Raw genomic sequence first — 17,788 nt, forward strand, 5'->3', positions numbered from 1 at the left:
ATACTTTGACATATTGTTGTAAAACTTTAAATATGTAGAATGAATAGAACAGCACATTTCTGAACACTTTAGTGCATGACACTGATCTTTACAATGCTGTTATTAAAATGTTTGCTGTGACTTGCTTCTTAATCCCTGCAGAGAATATGGAATGAATGAGCAAGTGATTCGTCACATAGTAAGAGCCACCATTCTTTGTACCGTGAGAAAGTGCTCCAGTGTTGATATGTTTGTGGCCACAACAATAAAATCTGTTAAGTTGTTCCAAAAATCTGTAATATGAATAAAACTGAAAATTAAAAATAGTATGCTGCACTGGTCGTGCACTGGAACCACACTGCAGGATATTTGACTGGGAATGTTTGATGTGAAGAGCTATTCCTAAACATTTAAGAGCCATCCTTTGCAGAAAGATGCAGAAATGTACTAATCCCCCTATTGCTCCCTTTACATGTTACACTTAGGGACTGATGATAAAATTAGAGAAGTTAACGTGTGTAAAGATGTGAACAAATTATTACTGTAACAAGATTGTAACATAAGTTCATAAAATTTTAGATGTAGTGATTTGGTGAAATATAAACTCTAGATTATTGTCTTCATCTCATTCATAATATGCATGTAAACAGATAATATATGTGTTTTACAGGACATTCACTGCTGCATTTTGTGAGACAGTGTGCTGACCATTTTCTGTCACGAAATGAACAGGAAGTGAGATTGGAAGCTGTACGAACTTGTAGTCGCCTATTACACCTTGCATTACAGGGAGCTTCAAGCAAGCATTCAGAAACTGTCACTGCGACTGTCTCAGCAGTTCTTTCAAAATTGCTTGTTGTTGGGATAACTGACACAGGTTGGTACTGTACTTTGTCTCTGTGCTGTTCAGTTTTATAGAGCATAATTTACCCACAAAAATTTGGGAAATGTAATACAACGGCTTCTTACTACATAACTACAGGTCTAAAGTCAATGTTGAGAATTCTCTATGTGTTTTGTCCATGAATTTTATTATTTCTACCATGATTATTACCCGACAGATTCTTTGCAGTTACAGACAGTCAATTCTAATGCAGCAGCCTATGTCAATGGTATGAATTAATATTTCATCTACTTCTGCAGGGTATATCATTAGATAACCTTTTGGTTCAATACTGATTTCCCCAGTATTTTATACAAACACCCTGCTTCATTTGAAACAGGGCTACTTGTTGAAACTTTGTGCTGAACTGGAATTCAGTCCAGGACCTTTGCTGTTTTTAGGCAATGCTCTTAATAATTAAGCAATCGAGGCATAACTCAAGACCCACCTCAGAGCTTCGTTCAGGCCCATACCTTGTGTATCAGCCTTTTGCCCTGCAGTAGAATGTTCACTTTTGTGAATTTCCCAGCAGATTAAACCTGTTTACTGCAATGGGATTTGAATCCACCCACACACTTACCTCTTATGGCAACACTTCAACCAGCTGTGCTATCCACTGCATGTATGTCTCTCTAACTGCTGTGTATATCTGTACACTGTTTGCTAGAGGAATATTGTCAGTTATCTCCAGTGTAATTGGATGAGAGTCCTGGAACTTGTTTATCTAATAAACTTTTATTATTTGATTTATTCAGTAATATCATCATGGTTTTGTCTTATTTTAACTTTACTAAATTTGTAATCAAACTGTTCTTTCTAGACATCATAACACAGTAATGCCTTGATTTGACTAAAACTATGGTTCCTCATAATATTAGAGTCTTTGACAGTTGAGTTGTCAGTTCTGCTGATGTAGTGTTCAACACATTATAAAATATAAACTTATGTATTTTGTGCCTATAAATGTGGATTAATAGCCCAGAACTAATTGCAAAATATGCAAAGAATGTCAGTGATGAAACTTGCTTTTCATGGCCTGTCTGCTTCTCATATCATGTGGAGGTTAGCATGTTTGTAATCCTATTTCTGCTCTTGTGTGAAACTACAGACCATAGTCAAGTTGCACATTAGTGAAGAGAGAATGTGTGGTAAATATTTATTGCTCTGTGGTGATGTAATTAGACTTCACTCTAGAATATCTTTGTGGTGCATACCCTCAAATTAGTAATCAGAATCATTTAAAACACTCATTTCTCCCTTTAATTTTGCTGTGTGGTATTCTCTGCCCCCCACCCTTTTCTCTCCTCTTCCCTCACACAAAAAAGTCTCCTCTCCCCTCAACAAGAAAAAGAGATCTCTGTTTTTGTTCCCTTTTCTTTTTCTTCCAGATTGCTTTGTTTCATCCTGTCTATAGTTCCACTGTGTTTTTTCGTGCATTAATTATACTTCTCTTCATGTGACACTGCAACTTTCCTATGTCCATTCTTATTTCTCATCCCGTTGCCTGGAACTTTCGTCTTCCTCAGTGATTCTTTTTGCATTTCCTTCTCTTGGCCTAGTATTCTATGACATAATTACCCTCTGCACGTCTGCTGTGATCTATGCCTCTTTTCCCTCTTGATCACAGTAGCATATTCCATCTTTCCTTTGCATGAGCTTTTGAAGCCATCATAGACAAAGTCCAGTACAGTTCTATTAATGGGTCATAGTTGTTTATTTCTCCTGTACAGGGTGATTATAATTAAAGTTAAACTTTCACACTGCTGTAGAAATAATGTCACTGGTCAGAATGACATCAAATTGTAACGGAGTATTATCGTAGAAGGGTGAAAACTTAAGGCAGAAGAAAAATAAATAGTTGCAAAATATGAATGGGTGGCACTTTAAACATCAAAATTTAATAGTGATCGTCTACAAATTGCAAATGAATCATATAACAATGCCTAAGGCATGTGTACGTTTGATGTTAAACAAACTGTACTACCCATTGTACATGGGTGTACTTTTAGTTACATAAGCCCATTCTCCATGGCAAAGTCATATCACATTGGACGGGAAAAATTGGTTTTTAATTGTCCTGAGGCCAAAAACCGCATAAAAAGCATCGATCACATTAGTTTTTAATTGTCCTGAGTCCAAAAACTGCACAAAAAGCATAAGTCAAAATCAAATCGGATTATTAATTTCTGTGTGACTGGCACAAAACATGTTCAGCATGCTGTCCAATGTTTTCTGCAACTAGTTGTAATTGAGAAACAGCATGTTCCACAACTGATCGAAGTGTTTCTGGGGTCACATTCAGAATGTGTTGTGTAATGCATACCTTCAATGTAACTAAGTGTGCAATCGGAACACTGAACACAACATCTTTCAGATAGCCCCACAGCCAAAAGTCTCACGGGTTAAGATCAGGTGATCAGGACAGCCAGGCTGTACGGAAATGGCGGCTGATAATTCTAGCATTTTGGAAATGGCTTTCAGCAGCTGCTTAACAGGATGAGCAATGTGCGGAGGTGCACCATCTTGCATAAAAATGATCACATCCACGCTGTTGGAGAGCTGGAATGACATTGTTGTGCAAAAGACACTCATAGTTCTTACCGGTGATGGTAAAGGTAACAGGACTGGAAGCACATGTGTCTCTTCAAAAAAATGTGGCCCTATGTTAAATGATGCCGTAAACCCGCACCACACAGTGACCTTTTCAGGATGAAGTGATACTGGTTGATTTGCATGTGGACTTTCCATTGCCCAAATTCGACAATTCTGTGTATTCACATTGTGAAGGGACAGATCAAGATAAGATGGATAGTTCTTATGAGGCACTCAGTGATGTAGTTGTTAGAGTAAAGGACAAGGACAGTGTTCTGCTCATGGGTGATTTTAACGCCATGATTGGAAATCGAACAGAAGGGTATGAAAAGGTTATGGGTAAATTTGGAGCGGATATGGAGGCCAACAGGAACGGGAAACAACTCTTGGATTTCTGTGCCAGTATGGGCTTAGTAATCACAAACTCCTTTTTTAAACATAAGAACATTCACCGGTATACTTGGGAAGGCAGGGGAACCAGATCTGTCATTGACTTTATAATAACAGATCAGGAATTCAGGAAGGCTGTGAGGGACACACGTGTATTCAGGGGATTCTTTGATGACACTGATTATTATTTAATCTGCAGTGAAATTGGGATTGTGAGGCCGAAAGTGCAGGAGGTCAGGTCTATATGTAGGAGGATAAGAGTGGAGAAACTTCAGGATAAGGAAATCAGGCACAAGCACATAACAGCGATCTCAGAAAGGTACCAGTTAGTTGAATGTAGTCAATTACAGTCATTGGAAAAGGAATGGACAAGGTACAGGGACACAGTACTAGAAGTGGCTAAAGAATGTCTTGGAACAGTAGTGTGTAAATGTAGGATGAAGCAAACAGCTTGGTGGAATGATACAGTCAAGGCAGCCTGTAAAAGGAAAAAGGAAGGCGTATCAAAAATGGCTACATACCAGAACCCAGGTAGACAGAGAAAGTTATGTTGAAGAAAGAAACAAAGCCAAACAGATAATTGCAGCATCCAAGAAGAAATCGTGGGAAGACTTTGGAAACAGGTTGGAGACTATGGGTCAAGCTGCTGGAAAACCATTCTGGAGTGTAATTATCAGTCTTTGAAAGGGAGGTAAGAACGAAATGACAAGTATTTTGGACAGGTCAGGAAAACTGCTGGTGAATCCTGTGGATGCCTTGGGCAGATGGAGGGAATATTTAGAAGAGTTGCTCAATGTAGGTGAAAATGCGATCAGTAATGTTTCAGATTTCGAGGTAGAATGGAATAGGAATGATGATGGAAATAGGATAACATTTGAGGAAGTGGAAAAAATGGTCAACAGATTGCAGTGCAATAAAGCGGCTGGGGTGGATGAAATTAAGTCGGAACTCATCAAATACAGTGGAATGTCAGGTCTTAAATGGCTACACAGGATAATTGAAATGGCCTGGGAGTCGGGACAGGTTCCATCAGACTGGACAAAAGCAGTAATCACACCAATCTTTAAACATGGAAACAGAAAAGATTGTAACAACTGCAGAGGTATCTCTTTAATCAGCGTTGTGGGTAAAATCTTCTCAGGTATTGTTGAAAGGAAAGTGCAAGTATTAGTTGAGGACCAATTGGATGAAAATCAGTGTGGGTTTAGGCCTCTTAGAGGTTGTCAGGACCAGATCTTTAGCTTACGGCAAATAATGGAGAAGTGTTATGAGTGGAACAGGGAATTGTATCTATGCTTTATAGATCTAGAAAAGGCATATGACCGGCTCCCTAGGAGGAAGTTATTGTCTGTTCTACAAGATTATGGAATAGGAGGCAAACTTTTGCAAGCAATTAAAGGTCTTTACATGGATAGTCAGGCAGCAGTTAGAGTTGACGGTAAATTGAGTTCATGGTTCAGAGTAGTTTCAGGGGTAAGACAAGGCTGCAACCTGTCTCCACTGTTGTTCATATTATTTATTGATCATATGTTGAAAACAATAGACTGGCTGAGTGAGATTAAGATATGTGAACACAAAATAAGCAGTCTTGCATATGCAGATGACTTAGTTGCGATGGCAGATTAGATTGAAAGTTTGCAAAGTAATATTTCAGAGCTAGATCTGAAATGTAAGGACTATGGTATGAAGATTAGCATCTCCAAAACGAAAGTAATGTCAGTGGGAAAGAAATATAAACGGATTGAGTGCCAAATAGGAGGAACAAAGTTAGAACAGGTGGACGGTTTCAAGTACTTAGGATGCATATTCTCACAGGATGGCAACATAGTGAAATAACCGGAAGCGAGGTGTAGCAAAGCTAATGCAGTGAGCGCTCAGCTACGATCTACTCTCTTCTGCAAGAAGGAAGTCAGTACCAAAACTAAGTTATCTGTGCACCATTCAATCTTTCGACCAACTTTGTTGTATGGGAGCGAAAGCTGGGTGGATTCAGGCTACCTTATCAACAAGGTTGAGGTTACGGATATGAAAGTAGCTAGGATGATTGCAGGTACTAGTAGATGGGAACAATGGCAGGAGGGTGTCCACAATGAGGAAATCAAAGAAAAACTGGGAATGAACTCTATAGTTGTAGCAGTCAGGGCGAACAGGCTTAGATGGTGAGGTCATGTTACACGCATGGGAGAAGCAAGGTTACCCAAGAGACTCATGGATTCAGCAGTAGAGGGTAGGAGGAGTCGGGGCAGACCGCGGAGAAGATACCTGGATTTGGTTAAGAATGATTTTGAAGTAATAGGTTTAACATCAGAAGAGGCACCAAAGTTGGCACTGAATAGGGGATCATGGAGGAACTGTATAAGGGGGGCTATGCTCCAGACTGAACGCTGAAAGGCATAATCAGTCTTAAATGATGATGATGATGAATGATGATGATGTGTATTGACATGTCCTGTTAGATGGAAGTGGGCTTCGTCTGTCCACAAAATCTTCCATGGCCAATCATTGTCCACTTCCTTGTGAGCAATAAATTCTAAAGCGAAGGACTCTCTTGCTGGCAGGTCAACAGAAGCAGCTCTTGCACACGGGTAATTTTGAATGGATAGCAAACAAGGATGTTTCGTAGGATTTTACGCACCCTGCTCATGGGTATGTCCAATGTTCTGGCATTTCTCCATGCACTACATGTTTGCACACCACCACTTGTCTCCTCCTGCATTGCTGTGACCACTGATGTTGAATCAATTCGTTTCCTCCCTCTACCAGGTTGCACACCAAAAGAACTGGTCTTTTAAATTTTAGAATCATTTTCTCCAGACCCATGGCAGCCATCAGACCAACGCCTTTTTTCAAATCCTTCAGTGTCCAGAACTTCTGCAGAGTGACGTGCGTACAAGCATCATTCTTGTAATACAGCTTTACAAGCAGAGCATGATCCTGAGTTGAGACAGTCATGTTGAATGTCCTAGATGCGAAAGGAGGAAAAGCCATGTACCCAGCATGTTTATACTAACTTCAGTGGGTCATGCACATGACAAGTGTTTTCATTTACTTATTCTGACACATACAGCGCCATCTATTGATCACTTTTCATGCTATTTTTCTTTTTATTTTGCCATACATTTTCCCCCTTCTCTGATAACATTCTGTTGCAATTTGACATCATTCTGACCAGTGGTGTTATTTCTACAGTGTTTTCAAAGTTTAACTTTAATTATAATCACCCTATATATCAAGAACAGCAGTGGCCATAGGACTCTTCCCTGTGACATGCCATTCTGGGTCATCCCCATGTCTGAGTAGTAGTTACCTCTCTCCTCATCTCTTATTTCCACTTTTTGTTATCTTTTTATTAAGTAGCATTTTATAAAATTAAATCAATTGCCTCTCACCCATAGAATTTCAGTTTTTCGAGGAAAATGTTGTAATTAACTAGGTTGAAAAATTTTTATATATCATAGAATACTCCAATTATAGATACCTCTCTGTCAAGTGTTTGCAGTAGATATTCCACAAGTACTTGTGTTGTTGAGGTAGTAGATTTATTTACTTTTTTTTTTTTTTTTTAATCGTTGTTGGCTTCTGGCTGTTATATTCTGTGATGTGAAGAAGCTTATTGAATCGTTATAATCACTCTGTACATCTCCAGCTGAACAAGTGATCTGTACCTCAACAATGATAAAATATTTTACTCTTAAACATTCCCTCCTACTGAACCTTTGATCATTGTTCAAGAGGCCCTGTGAAAACAGTCTAAATTAACTGTAATGTTACATTGTACTTGTCTTCATGGTGAATCAGTAGATTAATAACTGAAGTGTTATATTTATTGTTAGCTATTCAATGTTCAGTGTTGTGTGTTCTTGAATGAATAGTGATCAGTCATCTTCAGAGTGTATGTTAAGCATTTTCAAGTGTTTATACTATTTCCTCAATTTGTGTACTTGCTTAACTGCTTCAATGAAAAAAATCTGTGTTCTAGTAGTTGTGTTGTTTCTGACAGAAACAAAATTGCCTGTGGTATTGCCATATATTAGTTTGTATTTCTTTTTAATAATACAAATATTCCCTTTCAGATGCAGATGTAAGGTACTGTGTCCTTGATTCTCTCGACCACAGCTTCGACAGCCACCTAGCTCAAGCAGAAAATTTAAGTGCTCTCTTTGTTGCAATGAATGATGAAGTATTTGAAATAAGAGAGCGTGCGATTTGTACCATTGGCCGCCTTAGTTCGATGAATCCTGCATATGTAATGCCTTCTCTTCGAAAGACATTGATACAGGTATACACAGAAAATTGATTTATAATGTTCATCTATGTTTTTCATTAATACTGTCCATCAAGGAAGTATAATTTTTTCTCTGTTGATGGTAGTAAAGAAATGAGGCATGACTTTGTAGCCTGCAAGCACTTAACAACACAAAGCTGGTTTAACTATAGAACTCCTGCTACTACCTGTTGTGCAGTAGATGTTCTTTCTTAAATTATGTCTGTTTGCCAGGATACAATATCACAAATTATGCTTGTAATTCTCAAAGACAGATAAAAAAATTACAGAAGCTGCTGTAATCAGCCCAGCTAAATATAAGTATTACATTGAAGACAGGATGTACACAGGATGCAACAAAAGAACATAGCATTTAATAGCTGCCATCTCCATACTGTAGATGCAAGTGCTATTGATCTTTAGCTACTCATAATGAAATGAATATTAAGGTTATGTATTCCAGGAAAGGTTAAGCAAGTACATGGTGAATCGCCTTAAACTTGCACCACAAGTATTGTGGAAATGCAAAGTGCTATTCATGTGTGGTTTTCACAAAATGGATTGGTAGTCAGGGGCTCGTATTGTTAGCCATACAACAGATTGTAATAATACTTAGAAAGTATATTTTTTATGCAAACATACACATTTTTAAATAGAACAATGCCTATTGACATTCACAGACTAAAAGTAGGGTAAATTAGAATGTCAGTGGTGTTTATTGCAGGATTCTAGTGTGAGCTATTTACAAGATATTGTATTTTGGAAAGTTCCCACACTGACATTTGTACAATATATGTAGTAGTACACACTAAAGAACAACACAAGTGCGTACACTAATTACATGGATTCTGGTCAGTTATGAGACAGTTGACCACCACAGGCTGTGTTCAAAATGATCACCGGCAGTGATAATATGCTTCCAGTCTGGTGTGAAATGACTGCTGCACATGTGCTATATTTCAGCAAAGATGTCCGATTAGGCATCATTGCATACCATTGGGTTGGTATGTCCTTGTAGACGCTGCATGCAAAGTAACAATTTGGAAAAAATTCGTGAAGACATGCTGTAGTACTTCATGCACTGTGGGCAGGACAGCCATCATGTTGGTACCACGGGTTCCTCCTAGTCTGTTGAGGAACCTCTTCTAGCATCCATGGAAAATAGTATGTCAGGAGGCTGTGATACTTGTGCGTGTTCAGTGTTCCGTATCTGAGAAACAGACCTATGAGCTGATGGTCCACTGGCCCACCCCACAAGTTTACACTCGCTCACTGATAACCTTGCTGTTGAGTGTCTACAAATCGCGTGTGCGAACACAAACAGACACAGACACAGACACACACACACACACACACACACACACACACACACACACAGACACACACAGACACACACACACACACACACATGTACGTTTACACTCCATAGACACTGATGTTCCAGCTGTTGAAGCCAAGGGGGATTGTCAACAGACCAGTAGTCCATGTTCAGCGATTTGTCTGGCGATGATTGCTAAATGTGGCTTCATCACTAAACAAGACACACGATATATCTGACATGTCCTGCCTTAATGCCCATGCACAGAAGTTAACACAATTCTCATAATTGTTCCCATGCATCTCTTGATGGAGGAAGATGTAATAGGGATGGAACCTATGTCGATGGAGATTTTGTAGGTCACTTGCGTGACTTGTGCCATTTCCTTGTGCGATTGTGTGGGAGCTAACACGTGTGTCAACTTCAACAGCAGCAAGAATATGAATTTCCCCCCTCCTCTGTCATCACTTCTTTCCTTCTGTTCATTGTCTATGTGTTACACTACCACTTTCACATAACTGGTTGAAGAGTTTGATAAATAATTGCCGAGATGGTTGAGCTTGTTAAATCCCATCGTCCACCACAACCTACTGCTTGGACTGTCACACACTAACAGTGCACTCGAGGAACACACAACTACATTGTAAGGAAACATAACAACATTGTACCCACCAACTACACAGGTTGAAGGGGACAAGTAAGTGTCGGTATGGAAACTTTTGAAAGTACGATATCTCGTAAATGACTCACACTAGAATCCTGCAACAGACGCCACTGACATTCTAATTTACCCTACTTTTACTTTGTTAGTGTCAATAGACACTGTTCCATTTAAAAAGGTGTATGTTTGCATAAAAAGAGAACTCTTCCTAAGTATTATTACAACCTGTTGATTGGCTTACAATATGAGCTCCTGATTACCAATCGATTTTGTGAAAACTGCGCACGGGCACATGTCTGTCCTGTGCATCCCACAGTCAGCTACCTGAGTAGTAGCCTCTGATGTGTTGTGCACAACTGACCCATTAAGGGGGCCCTACAGTTCTCAGCCATATGGCACAAGTCCAGGAAGTCACTGCCTAGCTTGTCACAGAACCTTCGTAGCCTCTGGTTCAGTTCTTCCACTCAACTCAGAACCAAAGGGCCACAATCAATACTGGGGACAATGCTGCAAATTGTGAGCTTCATTGAAACTCCGTGCACAAGTCTGGTCTTCTCAGTCTTCGCTTTCAAACTTGAACTATAGTTCCTCTACATGCTCCTGCTCTGTGCCGAAAGCTTCAAGTTTCTCATTGAGATATGACACTACTGATTTCTTATCTACTGAATATATCTTTGTGCTTGTTTTAGTTGTCCTTTTTACTTTGGTAATCATTGTTGCCATAAGTGCATTATGGTCACTTATATCAGTTTTAATGTGGACTCCTCAAAGAGGTCAGGTCTATTTGTTACCATTAGATCCAATATATTTCCATCATGAGTGGTGATCCAAACTATCTGTTCTAGGTAGTTTTCAGAGGATTCATTTAGTAAAGTTTCACAGGATGTCTTATCATGCCCACAACTAACAAAACTTTAATTTTTACAGTTAACTGTCGGACGATTAAAGCCTCCGCCTATGATTACAGTTTGATTGGGGAACTTACTTACAAGTGAACTTAGGTTTACTCTAAAGTTTTTGGTTACATCAGGAGATGAGTCAGTTGGATTATAGGAGGATCCAATTATCATTTTATGCCCACTCCTGATACTGACTCTTTTGTGAACAATCTCACATGCAGCTTCAAATTTCTATCTCGATGGATTTGAAGTTCTTGTCTACTGAGACAAATACACCACATTCATTTCCCATTTGCCTACCTTCTTGATATAAGTTTAAATTTTCTGCAAATCTCACTGCTATAAACTTCAGGTTTCAACCAGCTTTCTGTACCTAGTATTATGTAAGCTTCATTGCTTTTCATGGGTTCTTCAAACTGTGGCACTATACTATTAGGATTTTGATACTCTCACCTGTGAGAGGCATTTCATTTGATCTTACACTGATACACTTGGGTTTCCTACAGGTATCTGGATCGGATGGAGATTTGCCTAATCTAAAAAACCCTTGTGTGCATCCTACACAGTCAGCTACTTGAGTAGCAGCCTCTGATGTGTAGTGCACACCTGACCCATTTAGGGGCCCCTACAGTTCTCAGCCATATGGTGCAAGTCCAGGAAGTCAGTGCCTAACTTGTCACAGAACCTTTGTAGCCTCTGGTTAAATCCTTCCACTCGACTCTGAACCAAAGGGCCACAATCATTTCTGGGGACAATGCTGCAAATTGTGAGCCTCGTTGAAACTCCATGTGCTAGTTTGGCCTTCTCAGTCTTCTCTGCCACTCTCTGGAGTGACCAAAGTATGACCTCGGAACACAGCTGACAGGTATCATTTGTTCCAACATGGGCCACAATCTGCAGTTGATTACACCTTTTTCCCTCAGTGGCTGCTGGAATAGCCTCTTCAGCAAGTTGAACAAGGCCCCCAGACATACTGAGTAATATTCTTTTGTAGTTACGTGTTATAGCTTGTAGTAGTCGCAATTCGATGTTTGGGATGGCTGTTCTTTTTGATACATGCCTTTGCTCACATAGAAAGCTATGTACTGGTTGTAGTAACATTGAGGTATGTGATATGTTTGTTTTTCTAAGTGCTGCTTCCTCTAATGGAGTAGGATATATTGACAATAGGACAGGTATAGCAGGTATTAGAGTGGGGTATGGGGCAGGTATTTGAGGACGTAAGAAAAATTTCAGCTGCAGAAATGAATTTGCATTTTGAACTAGGGAGTAATATTTTGTGGCCGTCAACCTGATTTACTCAATTTTTGTAATTTTGAGAAATTTTTGACAGCATACTGATCCAGTACAGCCTATGTTTTTTTATGTAAGAGAACTCAATGGAAAAGATTGTTAGGTGGTGAACTAACGGGCTTCACTAGATCACTCCAGCTTAGGGAATGCTGTGGATAGGTCATGGGTACTTACTCTTATCTCATTTCTACCAGTAACTGAATTAGTGTTGTACGTGTATTGACTGCACTTTTCGAAGGGAGATAGGTGTCGGTCCATGTAGCATTACTAGATTTCTGAGTTTGTAGACAAATTGAGGTGTTGAAACATGGGGTGTGGTGCATATGCCACATCAATGGTTCTGACATCTCTTTTGCCTAAGATCAGAGTGTAGTATTCTCCTCCTCCACTTCCTCCTCCTCTTCCTTCTCCTGCTCCAATTCATGGAGTAGGTTGCATAGCCTGTTGTGGAAACCATCTTGTCCTCAGATATCTGACACTTCACTGTGCAGTGGGCTTGTAGTTCATGGTGATTCTAGGAAGATGAAAGTGTATTATCTGTTGCTGTCAAATCAGTAAAATGGAGTCTTAGATCAATTTCTTTATTGTTTTAATGATTAGCATTCAACATGTAAATTGTCTTCTATTGTCATAATCAATTTGTTGTACTGCATCTAAACACACAAAATCAGCAGCAACCAGAAGGTTGGTCTGAATACTAGAGTGCATACAAAGTGTGAAATGGGATGACCACTACTGAAAGCTGTGGAGATGGGCTTTTTTTTTTGGCTTAACAAAATGAAGAATTTAATTATTATTTAAAATTAATGTTAACGACATTGAAAAGAATGTGTGTGTCTTTTATCATGTATTAATAACTGTTTGTCGTGTCTATTTAATCCTTTTTTTTTCAGTTACTGACAGAGCTAGAACACAGTGGTATGGGACGAAATAAGGAACAGGCATCCAGAATGTTGGACAACTTGGTTGTGCATGCCCCTCGTCTCATTCGGCACTATATGGACCCCATTCTTAAGGTCTTAGTTCCCAAGCTACGAGATCTAGAACCAAATCCAGGAGTTGTCATAAGCGTTCTCACAGCTATAGGAAATCTTGCAGAGGTATGAGTATTAGATATTTTATTGCAATTTCAAATATCTTTGTTTAAATTACTGCATGAGTTTGTAAATATTTGGAACAGCTCTTATTTACCAAAGATGTGTTATTTCAGTTAGAATGCTTGGACCTTATAACAGCTAAGTACTTACACTGCATCAGACAATTGATAAATAATAATAAATGTTGTTATATTATGACAACACTGTATTATGCTAATTATTATTACTTGTTGTTATTGCTACTTTAAAGGTTAATGGAAATGAAATGCAGCAGTGGATGCCAGAGCTGCTTTCTATCTTACTTGAAATGCTAGGAGATGCAAGTTCCCCAGAGAAGCGATGTGTTGCTCTCTGGGCTCTAGGCCAACTTGTAGGTGCCACAGGACATGTTGTAAAACCTTATGAGCAATACCCTACACTCCTGGATACGCTTATATCTTTCCTGAAAACTGAGCAGCAGACTGTCATACGGTAAGCAACATCATAAAAGAACACCATTTAACTTTAAACAACATATGAAACCGCATATGCTACTGTGTTTGCAGTGTCGTTTCCTGTAAGTTACTTCACTTGATTCAGCTTTTGTTGGTAGTTGCATGTACTTCGCCTGCTGTATACAATTTACTTTTATCTGTAAAAATTACTGTAATTTGCAAAAGTTCAAAGTTTATGTAGAGATTTTATTCATGATTAGCAAAAAAATTCAATAAAGTAAAGAAAAGATACTTAAAATTCATGTAATTAGGACAAATGTGACACTTCAAAATGTTAATGGCAAATTAGTTCTTGTACAATTTATTACACGTTTTTGTTTTTTAAGAATCTATATGATTATGGCGTGTGTTATAACACAGAAAACACCCTTTCCTTTCACTATGTAATATTTTTATTGGCACAAGATCAATCAAAACACAAAGAAATAGTTTTCGACAATCACGGTAACAGTCATGACGGATGTCTCACACCAACTAGTCAACAACCAAAGTAAGTAAAATGAAGTACAAGAAAGCAAAGATATTAATATTTTCTGGCAGTTCTGCCACAGTGCACCCCCCCCCCCCCCCCCCACCACCGAGCACCGAGGAGCGTGGAGCGCATAGGAGGAGTGATGAGGAATAAGTGATAAGGGAAGGTAAACATTTAAGGCATGATGTAATCTTGAAGTCTGAGAGGTGGCCATACGGTGCGGCCAGCACGGGTGGTAGCAATAGGGGTAGGAGGATTCGGGGAAGAAGAAGGAGAAGGGGCGGTTACTCTTATAAATAAAACATTATTGGAGACTACATAGGCTGAAATGTCATTTTGTGAAGTACCAGGAGCCACATTGAATCACTGTAATATCCTAATGTCTTTCTGGTCAGATGGCACAGAATTGTTTTGAATTTCAAATAAAAAAAGAAAAGCGTCCACAAGTTGTACTTTTATAGAGTCCACATCATAGTCACTCAAGTTCACTTGAAACACTAGTTCATTACTGCTGGCACTCGGAGGCGTGAAGTATAGTAGAGGGTGGCCTTGACTTGCAGAGGGTGTTTGATTAGCTTGTGGAGAAGGGAGAGGACAGGCCTCTGAAGTTTCCTGCAAAACAAATTCATTATTGTGTATGTCAGTGTCGTTAAGGATCCATGCTGGTTTCAAGCGTTCAATGGACACGACAGATGGTTTGTTCTTAAAGAGGATCGTATAAGTATTTTCAGAACATGACAGGACCCGGTATGGACCAGTGTAGGGTGGAGCAAGGGGTGGACGCACGGTGTCTTCTCTAAGCATCACATAGTTACAAGAACTGAGGTGTGGGTGAATGAAAACCGGAGGGGTAGCATGTGATCGAGGTTGCGGAAAACACAACTTGGTGATATGCTGTCGAACCTGTCGTACCAACTCGGGAAGTTGATCCTCAGGAAGTAGAGGAGGATCATCAAGAAAATCCATCGGAAGTGCGAGGTTTTCTCCGTATACCATCTCAGCAACTGACACTTTAAGGTCTTCTTTGAAAACCGTCCTCAAACCTAAAAGGACCCAGGGGAGTGCCTCAGTCCAAGAGGAAGAATGACACATGTCAGTGACCTTCAGGATACGGTGCCATTGTTCTATTAGGCCGTTGGATTGCGGGTGATAGGCTGTAGTTCTGAATTTATTGATACCACACAGTTGACAGAGGCGATTAAACAGATTAGATTCAAACTGTCTCCCCTGGTCTGTGGTAAGTGAAGTAGGGCAACCAAAACGAGAAAGCCAATGATGGACAAAAGCGTTAGCTACAGTGTCGGCCGTAATGTCCGTGATGGGGATAGCCTCGGCCCAACATGTGGTACGATCTATCATGGTCAGTAACTAACGGAAGTTGTTAGATATCGGTAACAGACCGATGATGTCCAAATGGACATGACGGAATATACCTGAGGGCACAGTAAATTTGCCTAATGGTGGGTTAGTATGTTTGTGTATTTTGGCTCTCTGGCAAGGTATGCATGCTCTCACCCACCGATTACAATCTCTTTTTACATTAGGCCAAACGTATCTCTCTCTAATTAGGCGCGTAGTCGCACGAATGCTTGGGTGAGCAAGATTATGGATTGTGTCAAAAACGTCTTCCCTAAGATCTTCAGGTACTATAGGACGAGGATGACCTGTTTTAATGTCACAATACAAAGATCAATCATCATTAGGGAAGGGAAGTAGAGCAATTTGTAAGGAACTATCAGAGTCAGAGAGAAGGTGCTGTATCTCTGGGTCAGATAGCTGGAGCTCGTGTAAGTGGTGAGGATCAATAGCTGTCTTCAGGGAGGACAGGCGTGACAGGTAGTCTGCTGCAACATTGTCATTACCCCTGATATATTGAAAGTCTGAAACATATTGTAATACCAAATCCATATGGCGAAACCTTCTGGGTAGTACATCTAATGCTGGTTTGCGGAGAGCCTCGACAAGGGGCTTGTGATCTGTGTAAACTGTCACAAGTCGGGCTTCAATATCTGTACAAAAGTACTTTATGGCCTCATAAATGGCGTAAAGTTCATGATCAAATGCGGACCACTTTCTTTGTGTTTCGGTGAGCTTTTTTGAAAAGAAACGCAGGGGTGTAGTACCTGTTGGTAGGGTCTGTTGCAAAACTGTGCCAAAGGCATTATCGCTATCGTCTGTGGTTATTGTGAGGGAGGCGTCAGGGTGAGGGTGAGACAGGGTAATAGCGTTCACCAAGGCGTACTTAAGCGAGTCGAAGGCTCGCTGCATGGTCTGATACCATTCTATGTCTGTCACCTGTGGTATTCTTTCCCTTTAAGGCCTCAGTGAGAGGGTCTTGAAGAGATGCCACATGTGGAATGTGGAGTCTAAAAAAATTTACCATTCCAAGGTATCTACGTAGCTCTTTATAGGTTTGAGGGAGGGGAAGGTCAAGTATTTGTTGTACTCTATCTGAGGTGGGACGAATGCCCTCATTATTGACCAAATGTCCCAGGAAAATAACCTCTGGCTTCTCCAGTTGGGATTTGTCATGATTAATCTCAACTCTTTGTCATGCCAATCTATCAGAAACCTGTTGGAGGTGTTGTTTGTGTTCCACGGCAGTTGTGGAGAAAATAATAATGTTGTCTAGGTAGGCATAGCAAAAATTAAGGTCGTATAGAATGGTGTCAATGAATCTTTACCAGGTCTGGGCGGGATTCTTCAATCCATAAGGCATAAACAAATATTCATATAGTCCAAATGGGGTGATGATAGTGGTTTTGGGGATATCTTCTGGGTGCATCGGAATCTGATGGTATGCCTTTTTGCAGTCTAACACAGAGAGAAAATTGGCACCGAATATGGATTGTGAAAAATCGTGGAGGTGTGGGACAGGGTAGTTATCAAGTATTGTTCTGGCATTCAAATGCCTATAGTCTCCACAGAGTCGAAAGGAATTGTCCTTTTTGGGAACGACATGTGTTGGGGAAGACCACGCACTGTCCGAGGGGCGGACTATACCCAAGCGTAAAAGTTCATTAATACGTTCTTTGGCAGCGGTAAGTTTTTTTTGCATTGAGGCGTTAGGGGTGAGAATGTGTCATTAATATCCAAGCTAAAATTAAGAGAACATCCAAGAAATATACAAGGTCCATCGACTAAAGCGTGGGCTGCAACACTCTTGACTGGAATACGATTTTTCTTGTCACCTGATGTTGTAGTAAGTTCAATGTTTTCTATATTATGTTTTCTATATATGTTGTGCGACGACGACGTCGATATCTCCTGTACGGCATGTTGGCGGCGTTCAATGCAGTTGCCTGTGCAGCAGCAAGACACAGACTGAGCGTAGCGTGGGAGTGCACTCGCTTATATACTGTGTGAGGACTTTGACCTTAGATAAGGGACTTAGAATTTTCGCAGTGGCCAGCGGGAGCTTTATGCTGGACGCGCACAATGGGTGT

The 17,788-nt window shown here is 40.0% G+C and overlaps 1 protein-coding gene across 2 annotated transcripts in view; it reads left to right on the forward strand.

Moving 5' to 3' along the window:
• Window positions 1-17,788, forward strand: part of LOC126161801 (serine/threonine-protein kinase mTOR) — a 276,188-nt gene that overhangs the window by 68,500 nt on the left and 189,900 nt on the right. For both annotated transcript variants that reach the window (XM_049917889.1, XM_049917890.1), the window contains exons 11-14: window positions 650-856; window positions 7,918-8,123; window positions 13,173-13,379; window positions 13,627-13,847. In XM_049917889.1, coding sequence (XP_049773846.1) covers window positions 650-856; window positions 7,918-8,123; window positions 13,173-13,379; window positions 13,627-13,847 — 841 coding nt within the window. The remainder of the gene's footprint in view (window positions 1-649; window positions 857-7,917; window positions 8,124-13,172; window positions 13,380-13,626; window positions 13,848-17,788) is intronic.

The sequence above is a fragment of the Schistocerca cancellata genome, chromosome 2 (assembly GCF_023864275.1).
Source record: "Schistocerca cancellata isolate TAMUIC-IGC-003103 chromosome 2, iqSchCanc2.1, whole genome shotgun sequence".
NCBI lineage: Eukaryota > Metazoa > Arthropoda > Insecta > Orthoptera > Acrididae > Schistocerca > Schistocerca cancellata.